This window comes from Thermobia domestica, chromosome 11 (genome assembly GCF_964235325.1).
Source record: "Thermobia domestica chromosome 11, izTheDome1.hap1.1, whole genome shotgun sequence".
Classification (NCBI taxonomy): Eukaryota; Metazoa; Arthropoda; class Insecta; order Zygentoma; family Lepismatidae; genus Thermobia; species Thermobia domestica.
Genome location: NC_137464.1, coordinates 18,653,190 through 18,672,921, shown reverse-complemented (window position 1 = coordinate 18,672,921; position 19,732 = coordinate 18,653,190). Strand labels below are relative to the sequence as shown.

At 36.2% G+C, this 19,732-nt stretch overlaps 1 protein-coding gene across 5 annotated transcripts in view; it reads right to left on the bottom strand.

The window, feature by feature from the left end:
* Positions 1-19,732, bottom strand: part of Bruce (BIR repeat containing ubiquitin-conjugating enzyme) — a 195,271-nt gene that overhangs the window by 5,181 nt on the left and 170,358 nt on the right. For all 5 annotated transcript variants that reach the window (XM_081730148.1, XM_081730149.1, XM_081730150.1 and 2 more), the window contains exons 56-62: positions 17,944-18,133; positions 12,851-12,974; positions 11,736-11,877; positions 11,147-11,364; positions 6,975-7,214; positions 3,347-3,535; positions 2,290-2,424 (exon numbers count right to left, since the gene is read on the bottom strand). In XM_081730148.1, coding sequence (XP_081586274.1) covers positions 2,290-2,424; positions 3,347-3,535; positions 6,975-7,214; positions 11,147-11,364; positions 11,736-11,877; positions 12,851-12,974; positions 17,944-18,133 — 1,238 coding nt within the window. The remainder of the gene's footprint in view (positions 1-2,289; positions 2,425-3,346; positions 3,536-6,974; positions 7,215-11,146; positions 11,365-11,735; positions 11,878-12,850; positions 12,975-17,943; positions 18,134-19,732) is intronic.

The following is a 19,732-nucleotide window of genomic DNA, read 5'->3' as shown; positions in this document are numbered from 1 at the left end:
GGCGAATTCGTTATCAAATTATATTCCTAGAACAACATATTTATAGACATGAGACAATAATTTTGGACATGAGTGTACATCACATTTGAAATATTTACTCAAAATATAAATAAAATCACGAACAAAAAATAGTTCTGGGAATATATGGGTTAATCTACTGGTCATGCGGAGCACTTTGATATATAGGACATATACCTAGGTACGTCAAGCTGTTCTATGTATTTCAAACCCTGAAGGGGCGGGGTCACTTCCGGGCAAAGAATTGAAATTTGTTTTGGAACTTGCTCGATAAACCCTTTCATGAAACATATAGGTTGTCCTCAGATTCAAGGTTGAACTTTGGAAGCATCCATGGTAAATTAACCATTCCCATCGTACGAATAAAGGCGAAAATATGGTCACTAAAGACCGCATTATCCCCCAAAACATCATTAAGATCTTTAGGTAGTACTAAACGTTCCCTGAAATCTGAGTATTCTGGACATTCTACTAGACTTAGAATACTTAGTGGAGCAATAGGATTTTCCTGTATGGACAGTTAGAGCCATGAATTAAATAGGAATGGGAGAGGAGCAAGTCCGAAGGCCGAGAACTTAGAATCCGTGTCTCCGTTTATTATGCCTAAGAGAAAATATTATTTACGGAATGAACTGGATAATGCACCCGCATGATAAGCCGGAAAGACTGATCTCATTTGCGGCTCAATACTGCAGTTTTTCACTCTTTAATTTTCATTGAATGCGACAACGTGCTGACAGAACAATGCGTTGATTCTTTCCATTTTTTCATAATAATTTTGTAATATATTTTTTCATAATAATTTTATCTGTATATCAAGAGTTTAAGAATCAAAAGAGCATACACATTTTGCTACTCTTAATTTCAATTTACAGGCTCATTAGTAAATCTGTCCTATCCTCATTATCTTCATTTCTTTCGCAAGACAAGATGTTTACTTTTAATCATTACGGAATGTGGTTGTCGATTCTCACTATCATAATAAAATGAACTTGCATCTCGCTATTGACATGTCAAAATTCAACATCTAAACCTGTCTGATTTGATCTCAAAAGTTTGTAATCACCAATTCCAGTTAAGATACTTATGGCTATGTTTCTTTTCTTTCTTCCTTTCTTTCTTTTTTTTTTTTTTTTTTTTTTCTCTCCATAGCAATAGGTCAAAAAATTACTATTAGTTTTGTAAAGAAAAGAAGAAAAAAAAATAGCCATCATTTCTCTTTGAAAAACCTTGTATTCTTATTCACGGAAATAAACCAAGTAATCGTTAATTTTAATAATAAAACTTACTTTATTATGTCTAAGAAACTTAAATCTTATCACATCCTGCTGTTCCGAGAAAGCAGTTGCTCAAAGGTGTTTTATCTCAAAGAAACAACTAAACTTCGGGAAATGTGAGACACATGCTTACTGTGTTAATATACTGTTAGTATTTACTGGTTAGTGAATGTTCTTCGCTTATAGCTTCCAATTTTTGTAAGTTATATGAATGTTTTCTAGGCAGTGATTATACTCTATTTTCGCATGACGAAGTTATAAAACTGTGCACAACAGTGTGAGAGTTTTGTTTCCGCGCTAGTTTTTCTTCACGTTAGTTCACATCGTGACTGACAAAAGTGAACAGACAAGTTTCTGAAAATTCTCATAATTAATACACGCATAATAAAGTAAAGTTTTGTTAGGAAGTTAATAATTATGTGCCACACATACTTATTAATCTTCTTTGACGAATTGTAGTCTTTATTATTTCAAGCGAAAGTACTTTATTTCTTAAAAAAAAGACTACAACAGACCAAAGGATGATATTCTGCATTATAGTTGAGAAAGTTTTCAACCATTGCAAATGGCGTATGCAAAAAGAAGTATCATTCTGGCTGAATATGAACTAGTGTTACTAAGAGGTCTGCACAAAGCAATTTGGATTTCGATCTAGGCATGAGTGGACTTCAAATTCTCGTAAGTTATCAATGACGTCCCTACTAAAACAGTAAGGTAAGGAAAACATGAAATGAAAAACAAATATCGGAAATTCTGGATAGGATATCTGAACAATCGTTTAACAGAATACAGTTGAAAACCTCGGAACAGTCTATTACAGAAATCAAACTCAGGACTACTTCAGACGGGTTGATGGCCTCTTCAATCACGTCCAATATAGTAAACGCTTCCGAAAAAATAAAAATGAATTAAGAAATTTTAGCACTAGGTACACTGAAAAATGTTCCGAACTACTGTAGGATTATTAAGAATTAGTACTCTAGTTGGCTCCTACCTTTAGCCACATAGTGTTAAGTGATATGGCACGTCCAGTCCGCTTGTCATTACTCTGTGCTTCCATTTCTGTTATCCAACCTTCTATCTGGTTAATGATCTCTTGCCTCTTCATCCAAAAATGTTTTTGAATTACCTGAAATACACATAGACAATATTTGTGTTCAGTTACATAATTCTCTTGTAGTTTAATTATTATTCCAAATATGCCCAATAAACTCGTAAACTAAAAACAATTACAATGATTAATAATGCAAATATACTGGAACAAAACTAGATTTCAGTGAAAACATGCACGCAATTTATTCATATCATAATTTTATTTCTACTTCGGGGTGAAATTTATAGAATACAAGTATTTAATATCTACAAGTGGTATACACCAAAGTTTGTGCGTATACATCCTGCTGTTGGAAAAGTCTTCTCTCCCGTACAACTGAATTCTTGCAACAGGATGATAATTTTTCTGAAGCAAAAAATTGCTGGATACATATTTTGTTTTATATCCATTTGTCTAAAACAAACACGTGACAACAATTATCTTTTAAATGTTCTGATTAACTTCTGGCACACTGTGTTTTACTTTTTGTTAATCTACAGTAAAAGCATGATAACAGACCCGCACTTTTCATAAACTTTGGAGAAAGTTCCATTCAAATCCAGTAGGTCTTGAACTACAGACATCAAAGATGTAAGTACATACATATTCTGCTCATTGGATTTTTATATTAACTATTATACAGGCGCCAATATCAATGAAAACTCAAAGTGAGAACATATGGCCGGGAATCGAATCCAGTCTCCGGCAAATAATAAGTGCCTTGGCATGATATGCCAGAGAACCATGTTTGATTTCCGGCCTAAATGCATTTTTCACTCTGAATTTGCACTAGTATTCTTATGTGTCCTGCGCATATTGGTAGGGTGAGCAACACTCGATTTCATTATGCGTAGGATATTCAATTGCAACTACACTTAAAAATCATACTTGTCTGAAGATATATATATATTTAAAAAAATCATGCCTATAAATGGATTTAATTACGAAGGAAACTCACCTCCTTAAAGCACGGGCATGGATTTCGTATTTGCTCCAGCATTGCCCACTTGACAGTCGCTTGACAGATATTCGAGTTGTACTCGCAGGAACTTTGTGTACCAGAAGGTGTACCTCTTGATCTCTCATAACCAGGTTCATTGAAATAAGGCTCAGGAACAAGAATTAGAGACTGGATCGAAACAAGCACCTAGAAGAAGAAAATGTTCAACCTCAGTTGATAATTCGATTTTAAAGTTTTTATTATTCATTTATTAATTTTTGAGCTGGACGAAAACACGCTTTAGTAACGTCCTTATATTTCACTCCCAACATTAATAGCAGGTTGTAGTAGTAGTACAACAGTGGAAGATATGAGGCGTTCCGAGTAGTGAAGGCGAACTTACTAAACGCTATTTCCTGAAAATGTACTCTGAACGGTCAAATTAACCATCCATTTATTTCCAAACTGCATTTGCTAAAGGAAAGAGGATCAACTTCTACAAAATGTACATACAGTACAAGAATTAACTGTATATTACTACTTGAAAACTTCAAATATAATTTCCGGCGCTCAGATCGCACGTAATATTGTTGAGTTCGCCTTTATTATTCAGAACACATCGTATTTCAGTAAAGGAAAAGCGGCATGTACAGGGTGGCGCAGGAAAACGGGATATTTTGAATCTAGAATAAGCAACATTGTATGGCCAGTATTTGTTTGGAATCGAAAAGACAAATTGAGAAGACTTGACCATTTAGTAGTAATAAAGCACTGAAGTTGTGTGTACGCTGTGGAAGCATTTGATAAGAACTGTAACATTCTATGGCCTCCGAGATCCCCTGAATTCAGCATGTACGATTTCTCTCTCTGGCGAATCTATGGAGACATCTCAAAAGCACAGTATAGTATACCTCGTGCAAACATCACTGAACTGAAACTGAGTTAAAGGAGGACTCACTAACGTTGCTCAAGACGTAATAAACTGAGCATTCCAGCGAATTTCCAAGACATACTCGTACGATAATGTGTATGCAAAGAGGGGGAACAACTTTCCGAAGTCGTCTTCAAGGAGTAAAGAAGCACGTAAGTGCCATAGCTAATGTCACTGTTAATGCCACACTCTCTACATGTTTCTGAATTATTAAATGTAATATTCCCTGTGTTAATTAGTGCATTTTACGTCAATTAAAATTTTCCTGTTTTCCTGCACCATCCTGTATAAAGGAAATCAGGAACACTTCCCATCAGCAGTAATAGGTACTATAAATTTCACAGTGATAGAACTATGATAATTCGACAGGGCACTCTGTAGGAAATATTGAAGAATACACTTGTGTTTTTCAAACAAACCAGATACTGATATCACAAGTAACCTCAGCGAAAAGTGACTTCGCACTGTCCTGAAGAAGAATAGCTCAAGCTCAACGGTTTTTCGATTTCGTGTAGTTTTCCATTGATACGAATACAGTTGCATTGATACACCGAATAGTCCCAGAATAAACAACGTAACTTAATGATGCAATGGAGGTTTTAGTTGTTCGAGATTAGATTCGTGTAGTAATAACCAATGATGATAGAACCATTAAGTAATCGTACAGAACACACTTCTCGCTGCATGTTAACATTCAATCCAAAACTTTCCAGACTAGGACTTATATTTTCATTCCCGTTCTCTGTGCTTATTTTCAGTTTAAACTCACAAAGCAAAAACCCATATAACGTTGTACGGAGTCCCTGTGTTTGACCTGCTTTCACTGACGCCACCGCTTAACTATGATGACCACAATCAATAGGCTACAAAATGAAAAACTCAATAAAATGTTACTTTTTCAATTCTATTACGTTGAAAACGAAATTTGTGGAGCGCGTGCAGTACAATCGTGAGTAATTTTGACAGAATTATTCTGTATACTTGACACGCATAAACCAAAGTGGACCATTTACCTTGATACGACCTTGTAAATCTTAAACTAGTATGTAAAAAAAAGAAGCACTGAATTTTATATCATGCCAATATCGACAAAAGAACATTGTTTGACATATTCTGTGACACCACGGAATTAAGGTTTGCTAAATCAACATAAATATTTTTTTCTAAATGGTACTACCATAATTTATTACTCATTTCAATTCTACATTTTAAACGAAAATTTACAATATCACATTTATCACTGTGTTGCGATCTACGGACACTACAGTATTTCACACATCAAAAATCTGGAGATCTCCACAGCAGTAAATAACTCAGGTGAGCGAACGAGGCAATACACATTCAAAGTACCTTAGTGTCTAATACTATGACCATGAAATGACTTATTTTGAATGGATAAGAAAAAGTCTTTATTCGAAAAACTGCTTATACAGTACCACATCCCATTACATAGATGGCTTCTAATAGATTTACTGATCATAATGCCGTTTCCAGAAATCTGATACATAAAACCGTTCGTATGTAGTAAACACTAATAAAGTTTGCAACACAATTTACAATTATGTAATTCCCAAAACTTACTATACTTATACCTATAAAAACTATTGCTGTAATGTTATGGAAGCAAAGCAAAACAACAGAACGTCATTTTAAGTCGTCAAGCAATCTTTGTTTTTCTTATTTGCGGAACGGTTTCAGGTATCAAAATTGCTGGGGACGGCATTAAGAGCTTTGTATCTACTGACAACCATCTACCTAATTAAATGTAAGATTTACCTAAGCACTTTTTTGAAATAGTTTAAAGTCCGTCGGAGGAAATCAAATTTTAGATTCCTTTGTTTTTACTTGTTCGCAATATGTCATTTATACGATCGTAGTATTCGACACTAAGGCCCTTTGGATGTGTATTGCCCCGTTCATAACCTCGAAGTAGTGTACGGATGGACTCCATGAACAAGCAGTGCTTTTTAAGAAAATGCTCACATAATATCAGTACTGATCAATAAAACTCGCATCTGTACGTCAAGCATTCTGATGTTTAGGTTTGTGGAACTACTTACAACGTAATTTACAAAACATTTCGTACAATGCTCTTTAAGGTAGTTACTTTCGTTGCAAAAATTGCTCCAAAACTATCGGGAAATATAATAAATTTCCTTGTTTTCTTTTCAACATAGTGCACAATATCTGAGTTGAGTTGATATTGAGTTTAATGTCGTGTTCAGCAGCAAGACTATATGAGACGTGGACCTATTGATTAACGTGGAATCCAAACCACATGACCTCCCGCCGGAAATCGAACCCGGATCTCCCATGCGAAGCACAATATCTGAGTTCCACATTCTCGCTGGGAAACGTCAGCATTATTATGGATGAAAAGATAAATTCAATGGCTGACGGAAGATTGGATATAGATTGGCAGGGAATTGAAAAAGACTATATTGAACTTATCTATCCTTGACAATAATAAGCGCTTCCTTAACTTAGGTTGAAAAGCATAACAGGTAAACAAAGTATGAAATTTCGCCCAACTTCTGTGTTAATACGCTCTAAACTATTAGTTGAGATTAAAAGTATCAACGGTAACTCTATGGTACAGAAATCCTTCCATATAGAAGGACATGGGTTAAATTTTTCTAAACCAATGATTCGATTTCTATATTATAACGAATTCTCATGCTTGAACTAAAAAAAAAAAAAAAAGCTTGTCCATACCTGGAGGAAACTTGACGTTTGAGCATTCCATTTTTCTTCCGGACGACCATGCCATGTGTTGAGAACACTTAAACACACTTTACCATCATTATACAAATTGGGATTAAAGCGAACTGTGTGATGACCGGTAGTTTCTAGATTAATTAGCATCGGGGAATTTGGATAGTCAGGAGGAAAGTATACATCGAATTCAAAACATCCGTTGGCGTAAGGGGTTTCCGCTGGTCCTGTGATTAGCACCTAAAATTAAAGAATAAAACAGACACGGAAATTATGCTGAGTTTGAAGCTTTCTTTAAAAAACAACGAATAATCCCTACAATTATAATGTAATTAATTCAACAATCATTCAACCACCAACATCAATTTTATATCTGCTACATTTATGATCATGCACTTTACAAAACCTGTGCTCGTAAAATATCAACTTAGTTACTAGAAGAAAAAAAATGCTACATATTACAAACACAAAGGATTGTAAAGAGTTGTAAAAATATGTTACGACTCATTAAGGAAACATTACTCACAATCAACAATGTCCTAGATTTTTCCCCTTAAAATTTCGAATTCATATTAATATACTGATTTTGAGTCTAAAGGTACATATTCGGAATCGCTCACACCCCTAATTACTGTTTTTCCCTTTCTCTAATAAATGACTGAATGCCAAGTAATTTTTTTTTTTTTTTTTTTTTTTTTTTAAACAATATTTCAGAAATAAAAATCTGATATTCGATTTAATTTATAAAATCAACTCGACGAAGACATCGTATCGCAACTGAAAAGGGCATATTACTGAACGAACAGGATACGATATGAAGTTTAAAATGATCAAACATACCCGAATATTTAAGACTTAGCCAGTTACAATGGGAAATGTATTCTAATTTTCAACCTTTCCTCGTCCTGAAGGTGGAGCAAGGTGGCTCAGTGGTAGAGATCCAAGTTCAATTTCAGGTAATGTGAACTTGTGCTGGACATCGCGTCCGTGTGTTTTCTCGCGGTTCTAGTTTCCTTTCACATTCTCATTCCAATCATTTACTTTCATTAAAGTCCGTCTCCTTTAACCTAAAGGCCATAACCGTGGAACGCTATTTTTTTCCGACTTCAAAAATTCTGTTCATCCATTTTCAGGAAAAAATACTATTATTTTCGATGTAACCATTAGTATTTGACATTTTCTGAGATTTTCTAATTAAAGGTTGCACAGATTACAGAAGGCACACCATGATAAAAATAATATGACTTTCACTGGTCCTTCCGAATGACCCATTTAGCCACTGTTATGTACCGACATATTTCTGGCTACACTGGAGCCTGTACTTGATTACGATATCCCTTGAGCACGATCTGTACAATGATGGAGAAGGTTAAACTTATGGCTTTCTGAGAGGAGTTGACTTATGGGCTTTGTACCGCCAACTACAGCCACTCAGCAATAATGAAACAGTGCAAAGTAGTAGTTTAATCGTCAGCAAAGCTGATGTGGGTTTCATCATCCGACGATGAGCCCAACAGTCCTCTCAGAAAACTGAAAACATTATGCCAGTCTTTGAACCACTAATACAGTGAGCGATATTAGAACAGTGTGTCTTGTTCATTATAGCTTTGCAAATATTCCACACTGTTAATAAAACAAGACTGACCAAGGCACCAAATATATATTAATAATACTTGTGTAACCGTTTCGGTAATTTAACATAGCCTTTATCAGACAGTATTATTAATATATATTTGATGCCTTGCTCAGTTTAGTTTTATTATTAGAACAGTGACACAGAATAATCCCAGACACATCCAGGAGAGGGTTCACAAAAGCCAGAAAACTGTATAAAACATACCTAAGAGGAACAGGTGGAAATGGGTGTGTGCCCTGGATGAATGGTAGCTCTACCGAGATAAGATTAAGAGTTCAATATATTTTCTACCGTCAAACAAACTACAAAAGTCATCTCCTAACTTTGTGCTGAAGTGCAAAGAGAAGTTTACCACGGAATTTCTGGTGCTGATGGGGAAATGGCAGTCGGGAAGCACTGTCTCACACACTCGTGCTTTGCAACACCAAAGTAAACGCAGGTAATTCCACAATGTTACGGACTCCTTGTATGAAACACATATTCCCCACCTGTACGGTGACGAGACCATCAATATACGGATCCACCTGGACAAGGCTTCCAGCCACACTGCTCGATCCCAGGCGTTCTACACAAGGAAGGCAGAAGAGATAAAATTCGAGTGATCTCATTTTTGTTTATCCCTGTGAAATTTTCAGGCGCCTCACTAATGGACCGTTGGTTGGAACTTCTCAAATAGGCACTGCTCGACGACGTTTCTGTGCCTTGCAGGGTCTTCGGAAAATTGTCAAAGCAGTATGGAGACACACTCTCCTTTTCATTCTTTCAGCTTATATCTTTACAGGTTCTGCAAATGTGTTTCTTGCTAATGTATGTATGTATGCATGGGTGTGTGTATGTATGTATGTCATAAGAAAGAAAAGAAAGAAAGAACAGGCCGTGATCTAAAATTTATTACGTACATGCAACAAGAGCCTTGTCTCATCCTAATGGGGCCAATTATTAAAGAAAGAGAAATTATACGAACTTTTCTAAAAAGTGGTAGAGAGAGAGAAATTTAATAGATAGACGCAGTTGCGTCTACCAATTATCAAGCCCGTATGAAATAACAGAGGCAGGATGAAGTTTTTTTTTTTTTTTTTTTTTTTTTTTTTTTTTTTTTTTTTTTTTTTAATCAATAAGCAACAGTTTGACGTACGAGGGGCATACTGGAAGTCATGAGCAACATGTTTTCACAACCGTTATCTTTAGTTGTAAGTGAAACCAAGTATATCACATCAATCTACAACCTTTTCTTTCTTTCTTTTCTTCCAGACGTTGAAGCTGTTTATTGCTAGCACGTAACCACGTAACGGCAGAATTTCCAAAATGGCGGGAAGCGATGTTTCGTTTCGACAGCGTGCTGTGAATGAATTCCTTGTTAAAAAGGGCCAATTTGCTTCTGAAATTCACCGCACACTGCCGCGTGCCTATGGACATGTGTGTATGGGTGTCAGCAGTGTTAGGAGGTGGGTAAAACATTTTAAGGATCGAAGTACGAGTATCGAAGATGAGCCTCGAAACGGGCGCCTTCGAACTGCCTCCACGGAACGCAACAAGGTAAGGGCTAATGAGTTGGTTAAGGGAGATAAGCGTATCACTGTGAATGAAATCGTTGCAAAACTTGGTGTTGGACATAGTGCGGTGCAAGAAATGATTCACAGCTTAGGCTATCGGAAGGTTTGAGCCCGTTGGTCTCACGTTTATTAACCACAAACGTCTGAGACTAACTATTTCCCAAACCCTTCTTCAGAGATTTCGACACGAAGGTGATGACTACTTGACGAGTTTGTGACTGGAGATAAAAGCTGGTTCCATCATTATGAACCTGAAACAAAACGACAAAGTATGGAATGGCATCACTTGAATTCGCCACCCAAGAAGAAAGCGAAGACAGTGCAATCGGTAGGGAATGTTATGGGGAGCGTCTTCTGGGATGCACAGGGTTGCATTCTGGTTGACTTTCTTAATCCTGGACAAACCATAAATTCTGCCCGCTACATCCATACACTTGAAGCTCTGTCGTACCTTGCGTGATAAAGGTCCTGGAAAGAAGATTATCCATCAACAGGATAATGCGCGTTCGCATACTGTACATGCCACTATGGAGCAGATCAGGAGATTTGGGTGGAAAACACTTCCACATCCTCCCTACAACCCCGACATGGCATCCTTCGATTACCATCTTTTCGCTTTTGTGAAGGAAAAGATGCGAAGACATCGCTACGAGACACTGGAATATATTCGGCAAGAAGTGCGTCAGTGTTTATGGGCAGCTGGAACGGAATTCTATCGCAAAGGTATTTTCAAACTTGCAGAACAATGGGAAAAATGTGTGCAAAAAACAAACTCTGTAGAAAATTGAAAGAAAGGTCTGTAGATTGAGATGATATATTTGGTTCCACTTACAAATAAAGATTACGGTTGTGAAAAAAAAAAAAAAAAATGTTACTCACGACTTTCAGTACGCTCCTCATAATAAGAATTCTTATAGCTACGCATAATTTTTTTTTTTTAATTTATTTCTCTCTCAAGTCATTTGTGTTCTACGTTGTCCTACCTTCATAATATCCAATCGATCAGTATCACATCGAACGAATACCGAGCTGCTATACGAGAGAGGCAACGATGTCGAAAGAGTAACAGCCTCTTGTGCCAATCTCTTCACTCGAGATGGATGGCTTCGGTCACCTGCAGCTCGCATGTTGGATTCAAAGTGGTACGAAACTACGAATCTAAAACCTCCTTCTTCACTCTCGGTTATCATTTCAAACGTATCTACAAAAAACAATGAACAAAAATTATGCATTAAACAAGAGAAGGAAGGTAAATATTAATCTTAAAAACTTCGAAATTGCGTGTGTGTTAATTTAAAGACCTACAATAATGTAATGGATTCTCAACAGAATTAAATTATTGACAACGTAAAATTAAACATGCATAACTGGTAGAAATAATGATAATTTAAAATGTTCAATATAATTAGTTCAACTCCACTTTGTATTATTTACAAATAGCGAAAACTATTTCTGTAACAACGATGAATGTATTAAACTAATTCTTACTAAGCAGTCACATGAATAAAGCTGCTACTTAAGAAATACCACACTAGCACTCAACACATGCAAATGAAGTAAACGTTTACTTACCGAATTGTAATTTCTTCATTACTTCTAGGTATCTTTCTTCAATTGACCTTCGTAGAGGTCGCTCTACATTCGACATTCCTAGCATATCCTTCCCGGTACTAGATTCAGTCTCATCTTCAAAAACTAGACGATCGGTAGCAATCTATAAAGATAATAAGCATTATAATCCCTCACGTTTCAAATGGACTACCATGGAATTATGTAATAAATGTTGTATTTACTCAACTTAGATGAATTTAATTTTTTCACTACATTCAGACTGATTATTTCAACTACTACTACTATCACCAATAGTAATAATAATAATAATAATAATAATAATAATAATAATAATAATAATAATAATAATAATGCTAGAATATTAATTTGGAGAACGCAGCGCCCAGTATTCGAAATGCAATATAAAATCGAACGGCACAGTTTGCTGGAAATTTTACAACTGAAAAACTCGTAACTTACAAATCAAAACACATAGTTTAATTAAAATGTGATCTCTCTTCATTAAAACTTGAAAGCTAATAGTTCGACTTACAGGACTCTACGGTCTTCTTTTAAGTTAACATTACGAAGAAATGTAAGTCAGATAATTGAGGAAGCTCGTGATTTACTTTTAAGCCCTACAAAAGTTTGTAGAATTTGTATCCAATAAATCATTTAATCCTGTTTCGAAACATAAATACAAAAGAAACGGAATGAAGAGAGATTGTACAGAAATAAACTAACGTTGAAAAATAACTTGCGAAATTCAAGAAATTACTGATCATTCATTATTTAATGACAGTTCTTAGAATATGACGTCAGGATTGGGGTAAAAAGAAAAACCCTTATGAAGAAAATACTTTTATATGGAACATGTTCATGCACGACTACAGAGCGAATATGTACAGCATTTACGTAAGGATTTTGAGATAAAGCTCCATACTACATGAACATGTCATGGTGAGATCATGATATTCGCATCACTCATTAATTAGTGGGCTATAAATATTTCTTGCTACTCTATTCTGTAGTTCATTCTAAGTTCCGGTTTTCCATATTTGAAATTTTTGTTATACAATAAATTATAATAATAAAAAAAGTAAAATAATACGAATTGTAATTCGACCGACTCTTACCTGTACAAGAGACGCTGTTTCCTGAATATCAGGAATAAGAAGGGCTAATCCTTCGTCTTGTTCTACATCATCCTGGAATTTTGTTGACGAACGTGTTTTACTATTTCCTTTATTTCGATTTGTTCTGAAATTGAAATAAGTAATTATAAAGTTCAAGTTCAGAATCATTTTGTACATAAATAAAAGTAAGCCACCACATAAGAATAAACTTGAATACATAAAAATACTTTGTTTACATGAACACTACCAAAAGTGTTACAAGAATGACATTGTTCATACGCTGAAAATGCGGGCTATAAGCTGGGTGCAACAGTGGTATGTTTGTAAGTTCTATATTCAAAATAAGTTTTTATCAATAAATCCATGTATAGTTAATTTTTTACTGATTTTTTTCTTTATACTGTTATTACCAAGCTCCAAGCTGAACTAGGAAAGTTGTAGTGGTTAGTATACTAGCACAGTAAGCCGGAGACTCAAGTTCGATGCTCACTTTTCCACTCAATTTCCAACGACAACGCCTCAAGTTAGGCACCAATGAATAAAAGAGTATCGGCTGACCTTTTCATTTTACTAATAACTGACGTAAGAACATCTCCGCATATTTAAAAAAAAAATTCTTGCTAGTTATTGTATGGAAGCAGTAAATTTGAAGAAAGGAAAAAGAAGTAAATTTTAAACCACGAGTGTACCTCATTCATATTTACCTATGAATAACTAACATCTTTTAATAGTGTATATACTATTCAATCTAGAATGGTTACGTTTCTCATCTGCAAACAGTGCTCAATTAATGGAAAATATAAATTTAAATGAACTATTATGACATAAGACACCTTGTAGTTTAAATCTGGAACACAAGACAAACGCTATCTATTTACCTACATATATCTACTAATGAGCCTTTAGATTAATACTCTGGTTTTCTGTAACGTATTAAAAAAATGTGATATTCCGCAATGAACACAGTGATTAAATTCGCGAACTACTTTCCTGAAATTTTCATCTTTTATACTAGCTTATAATTTCCGTAGTTAGTGACCTGTTGTCTTCATTATGAAGATAGTATAGGATTGATTAATTATTATTAAAATAAATAAGGGAATGTTGATCTTGCTCACTGAGGGATATAAAAAAAATGAATACCCACTGAGGTGATTGTTCAAATAACTTTTAAATTAGTTCATAATTTTTGCAACTACTAACCAGCTGTCGTAATTGGAGCACGTGAAAAGGTGAATAGTATATTTTTTCATAAAGTATATATTCAAATAAATAATACTGCTCTTACCAGCAGTTACAAAAATATATAGTCGCTAACGCGATGAATGTCCTATATATTTTCCTCTATACACTGCTATTTTGAAAACTGCATCACCAAGGTAAGAAGAGAATGCGTTCATTTTCTCAGGTTTGTATCGCAACATATGACGTACGATCGATTACGAATTTAGAGGGTTGGCACCCTCGTTTTGCAGTGCCGAAGCAAGGAAAAACGAACAAGAAACGTGTGCGTATGCGTCAATATGCTTTGTCAGCGTCAAATGAGATAATATAAATAGATAACTATGTTCGAACATGGCCATATGGTTGGTCTACGTAAAATCTAATTTTCGTACCGCGAAACTATTTCACGTATAAGGTATGCCTTCACAACACTGATACATGTCTGGAAGCAATGGACAGAAGAGAACCGTATGCAGCGATAATCGAGCTTTGGCAGCACAATGTTATCACACCACTACATGACAGACATTTTATCCACATAGTCGTGACTGTCCATACGGCGTCTTGGTGCTGGAGTTGAGTTAATTTTGAGTTTAGAGTATCTTTCAGCAGCGAGGCTATATGAGGCGGGACCTAGTGATTAACGTGGAATCCGAGCCTCATGAACTCCCGCCAGGAATCGAACCTTGGTCTTCCACGCCAAAGGGGCGTACGCTAACCGCTTAGCCACGACTTTCTTGGTGCTGGAGTATGATAGCTGGTGTGGACTTTAAGTCGGCTTCTAATGACCCAGAATTACAAACGCCTCACACTATACTGAGCACGTGAACACAGTCGCTAACATATTGTGGATAGACGGCCATGTTTTCGTCTGGGTCTCGCTTCAACCCATCATATAGTGACGATCGCATAAGCGTCAGACGCTAAACGTGCTTAAAGAGCGCTACAAAGTCCGAACGGCAGATGTGATTGTGAGCGTCACTGAATACAAAACGCGAACTCTGTTGCTATTCACGGAGACCGTTACATCACGGGCACTCTATTGAGACAGCAACTTAGAACGACATATTTCAGCAGGACAATGTGCGGCCACATGTATCCCAGATGAGTACCACTGCTTCCGTGGCTTTCGTGCACAGTCGCCTAACATGGCACTTATCTAATGTGTGTAAAATGTGGTTGCTTGGCATTTTGTTCGTTACGATTCTCTAGCAAAGTGTCGACATACTGTGAATTCGCTCCACCGACTGCTTGATTCCAAGCTATGATATATATAAGTTCTGAGTGGGGAGCCTGGAGGCTTCACGATACACCGGAGATGAAGTGCTGTACAGTTCTGAAATTATAATTTCAATATCGTTATTCAACTCACATGTGTCTTTCTTGGTGCTGTAATTCCCCCAAACAATTGTGTACTTCGAGATATTTCAGTAATGGAAAGAACGGAAATATACTTTATGAACCTTCTACCGTTTACGGTAAATGCAAGATAGTAATCCGGAAATTGACCTCATCAATTCCTTTCCAGCAGTATATCACACTACCTCATATGAAATATAAAAGTTTTGAGAAGTCCTCTTCCTAAAATAATAATCTGAGAGATGTGGAATTATATTACGTGTATTTGTATTTTCAAATAAAATGAAATCGTATTGTCTAATTATTTGGTCCATCCACGAAACTCTCTACAATTACATCTCAATCTTAGAATGCTATCAATAATATGTTAAAAATAGTACGCAATGATTAGAGGCACGAGTTTTCCACACACAGAATTTGAAAATTTCGCGTTTCGTTTTTCATATTTGCGTTTTGTCTCATTTTCCAAATGAAGTTTCTCATTTTGTAGCTCTTGTAGAAAAGATATTCCCTAACATTTTAAAAATTGTTCCTATTACTCACAGATCATATTTATAGACAGAAATAAATCATTAATTACCTAAAAACAAAATACATTGAATATTTCACTTGACTTTGTAAATTTCACTTATAGAAAATTATACTTTTTAATTCTCAAACTGAAAGAAAATTAGTAACAACTTACTATGGGTAGGAAAGTGTTGCTGTCTTCTGGAAACACATAGGCACAAGTTACATTTACACATTAAACATAAGCATGTTACATGTTTCCACATTTTCCTCTTTCATTGTTATAGGTTTGTCACTTATCACCAGTTCATGCTATTGGCTAGCTAATTAAAACGGCTCCTCGTCATCTATCTGCGATGGTGATAGCTAACGCGCAACATGTTATCTATAACCGTGTCCGAATCACCCAAAATGCACCGTTCATGCCACGTTCTACCGTTCCGTCAGCGGAAAACTGTCGTTTTTTTTAAATTAATGAATTTTTTTAATTTTGCGTTATTTCGCGTTGTTAGAAATATCGCGCAGAACTGCCAATTTCGCGTTTTATCGCGCAACAGAAACCAATGAAAATACACACAGAATATCATAAAATGTCAAGAAACTTAAAATTACTTAATTCTCAATGATTTCGATTTATCGCGCATTGCGAAAAACTCGTGCCTCTAGCAATGATGTACTCAATACCATTCAATACAAGCTTATGTATTAGTATTTATGAACCGAATTTTCGCTTCTCAGTTGCAACATTTCCAGAACAGGGAACGAGATACTGAAATTCCACTATCGAAGCGTTTAAATTTACGGCAACTTTTAACAGGTAACACTGTTACGTGCACATTATGTGAAGGAATTTAGCTCGTATGACGTGACAATTTCTCAATATTGAAACCGGAGATCGCAGTAGATTTCTGCGACCTCTTGTTTTAGTAGATAGAGTGGAGATGGAATATATTCTTGAAACGTTCAATTGATTAGAGAAAACAACTTCACTATCTATTACCTTTTTCACTCTATAATAATCAACGTTAAATCCGGGACTAGTTTATTTCTACCAATTCCGGTTTGAACAGAAGGTTGAGACAGAAGATGGTACCCATTCTTAGAACGCTAAAGCGATTTCAAAGATTACTTCTCGTTATTTTTGCTCTATGTAGATCAATATTGAAACCGGAAGCTGAATGGTAGATTTCAATTACTTTAGGTTTAGGCAGAGAGTTACGGATGAAATAAAATATATTCTTGAGATCCTTAAGTGATTATAGTAAACCGCTCCTCGATATTTGATGATGATCAAGGTTAAAACATAAAATGATAGATTTCTACTACTTTCCATTTGAATAGAAGGTTAAGAGAGAAGATGGTACCCATTCTTAGAACGAAAATTGATTTAAAAAACAGTTTTCCGCTATCTCGAATAGTTTCTGCTCTATGTACATCAATATTGGAACCAGAAGTTGTGGATTTCTATCACTTCAAGTTTTTGTAATGTTACGAATGGAGATGAAATGTATTCTCGAGACTGTTAATCGATTGCAATAAAACCCTCCTCGCTATCTATAGCAGTTTTTGGTCTACAGTGATCAGCGTTAAAGCCGGAAATGGTTAATTTCCACCACTTCCAGTGGAAGGATCCCCTCCATCAACGAACCCAATTCGTACTTTCTGACCCTCCACATCCTGGTCAAAATTCATGGTAGTTCTTGAATTTTTTTATTTTCCGGGCGGAGACACACACGGATAGAGAGTCAAGTTTTGGTAAACTGAACTCCTCAGAAACTGAACATTGAGGGTGAACAAAAAACCTACAAAGTCTACGAAGGCATTTTCCCATGTATGGATTTTTAATACAATCTCAATATTTTTGTCAAAGGATATGTGCAAAAGATTCGTAGCAGTAACTCTACTTCGACAGTATACTTACAAATCTATGGAATAAAACAATAAATGTATCTTAATTACAATCATACTTCTGCGAAAAAGATAGTAACTTCTGTACTTACTTTAACCGTGAAGCGTATGTATCAACGCACGTCTTCATTTTGGTCAAAAGACACACAACTGACAACTCATCCCCACCGATCTTCTTGCCTTGAGGTAAAAGCAACGACACTAACTGGTGACTAAGAGCCATTGCACGTATCAACTGCAAAATTGCACGATAAAGTGGAATGTGCCGTGCCATGTCCAAAACTGTAACACAAAAATACATATTGAGCGATTAAATTCCATACCACGATTCAAGCAACAATTCGATAAGTACTAGCTCACCTAAACAATGTTACTTTTACGTGTTTTATAGCCGATATTTCAAATGTTTCCAGACGGTACTTTTCTTAAGGACTTAGGCTTAGAATTTCTCCTACGCTGGTGTTCACATTGTGTCCGTAACAGTAGTATGTATTTAAAAAAAAAGTATTTATAATATATTATACGAGGATCACTACGAAAGTTTTGAGATGTGAAATAACTTACATACTTAAAATCAATTTAACACTTACATTTTCTTAAAGTATTCACCATTACACTGTACGCACTTTTGCATCCTCGAAAACCACTTTTGGAAGCAGTGTTGCCAGTCTTTTTCTTCGTGTTGAAAATTCATTCTCGTAAGCCACTACAGCTTCTTCAGGGCTGCAAAATTTCTTTGCACGCATGCGATCTTTGATCCTGGGGAACAGAAAAAAATCACACGGGGCCAGGTCAGGGCTATACGGCGGATGAGTCATGAGTTTGACCTCCGTAGATTCTAAAAACTGAATTGTGATGTTGGCCATGTGTGCGGACGCGTTGTCATAATGAAGCAGGATCCCACGCCGTTCCTGTTCTTGGATGCCGTTCCCGAAGCTTCTGGAACACTTTTCTTAGGCAAACAGTGGTGTACCACTGAGCAGTAATAGTCCTTTGTTCTTCAAGTGGAACAGTTGCAACATGCCAGATTTGGAGAAGAAAGTTGCAACCATCTTCTTCCCCACACTTCGCGGTCGCTTCACTTTTGTGGGTGGATTTTCGTCTGGAAAGATCCAAACTGTAGACTGGCGTTTATTTTCAGGGTCAATTTGATAGATCCAAGTCTAATCACCGGTAACAATGTCAGAGACGCATCGAGAATTGCCTCTATCAAATCTTGCAAACATTTCTTCAGACCATTCCACACGCATGCGTTTTTGCTGTTCAGTCAAAGTGTGAGACACTCAACGAGATGAAACCTTCCTGAGCCGAAGATGATCATGAAGAATTTTTGTTACTGCTGGCGATCTAATGTTCACTGCAGATTCAATGTCCTTGAAAGTTGTTCGAGGATTTTCTCGAATCATTTGTTCCACAGCGGCAATGTTTTCATCTGACACAGCTGTTGCCGGACGTCCAGCTCTCTCTTCATCTTTAAGCAATGTCCGGCCTCTTTTGAATTCACAAAACCACCGAAAAATTGTAGCACGGGAAGGAGCAAGGTCCCCAAATGCCCCTGCAAACGGCCAAGGCCTTGTGTCTCGTTCAAACCACTTTTGAAGTCGTAAAGGATCATTGCCCGAAAATGTTCCCTTTCGACCTCCATTCTAGAGAACTGAATAATGCTCACATCAACAAACAAGTGAAGGCGATACGGCCACGCCGATAAGCGAGGCGAGTTGAAACTTGCTTCGCTTCTCCGCTCTGGATACTACTACCGAATGCAATTGTTGGAATTCAAATACTGTGCCACATCAATGCGTATCTCAAAACTTTCGTAGTGACCCTGTAATTTGATTAGTGCACTAACTTTTTTTTGGCATTTTTTAGAAACCTTATACT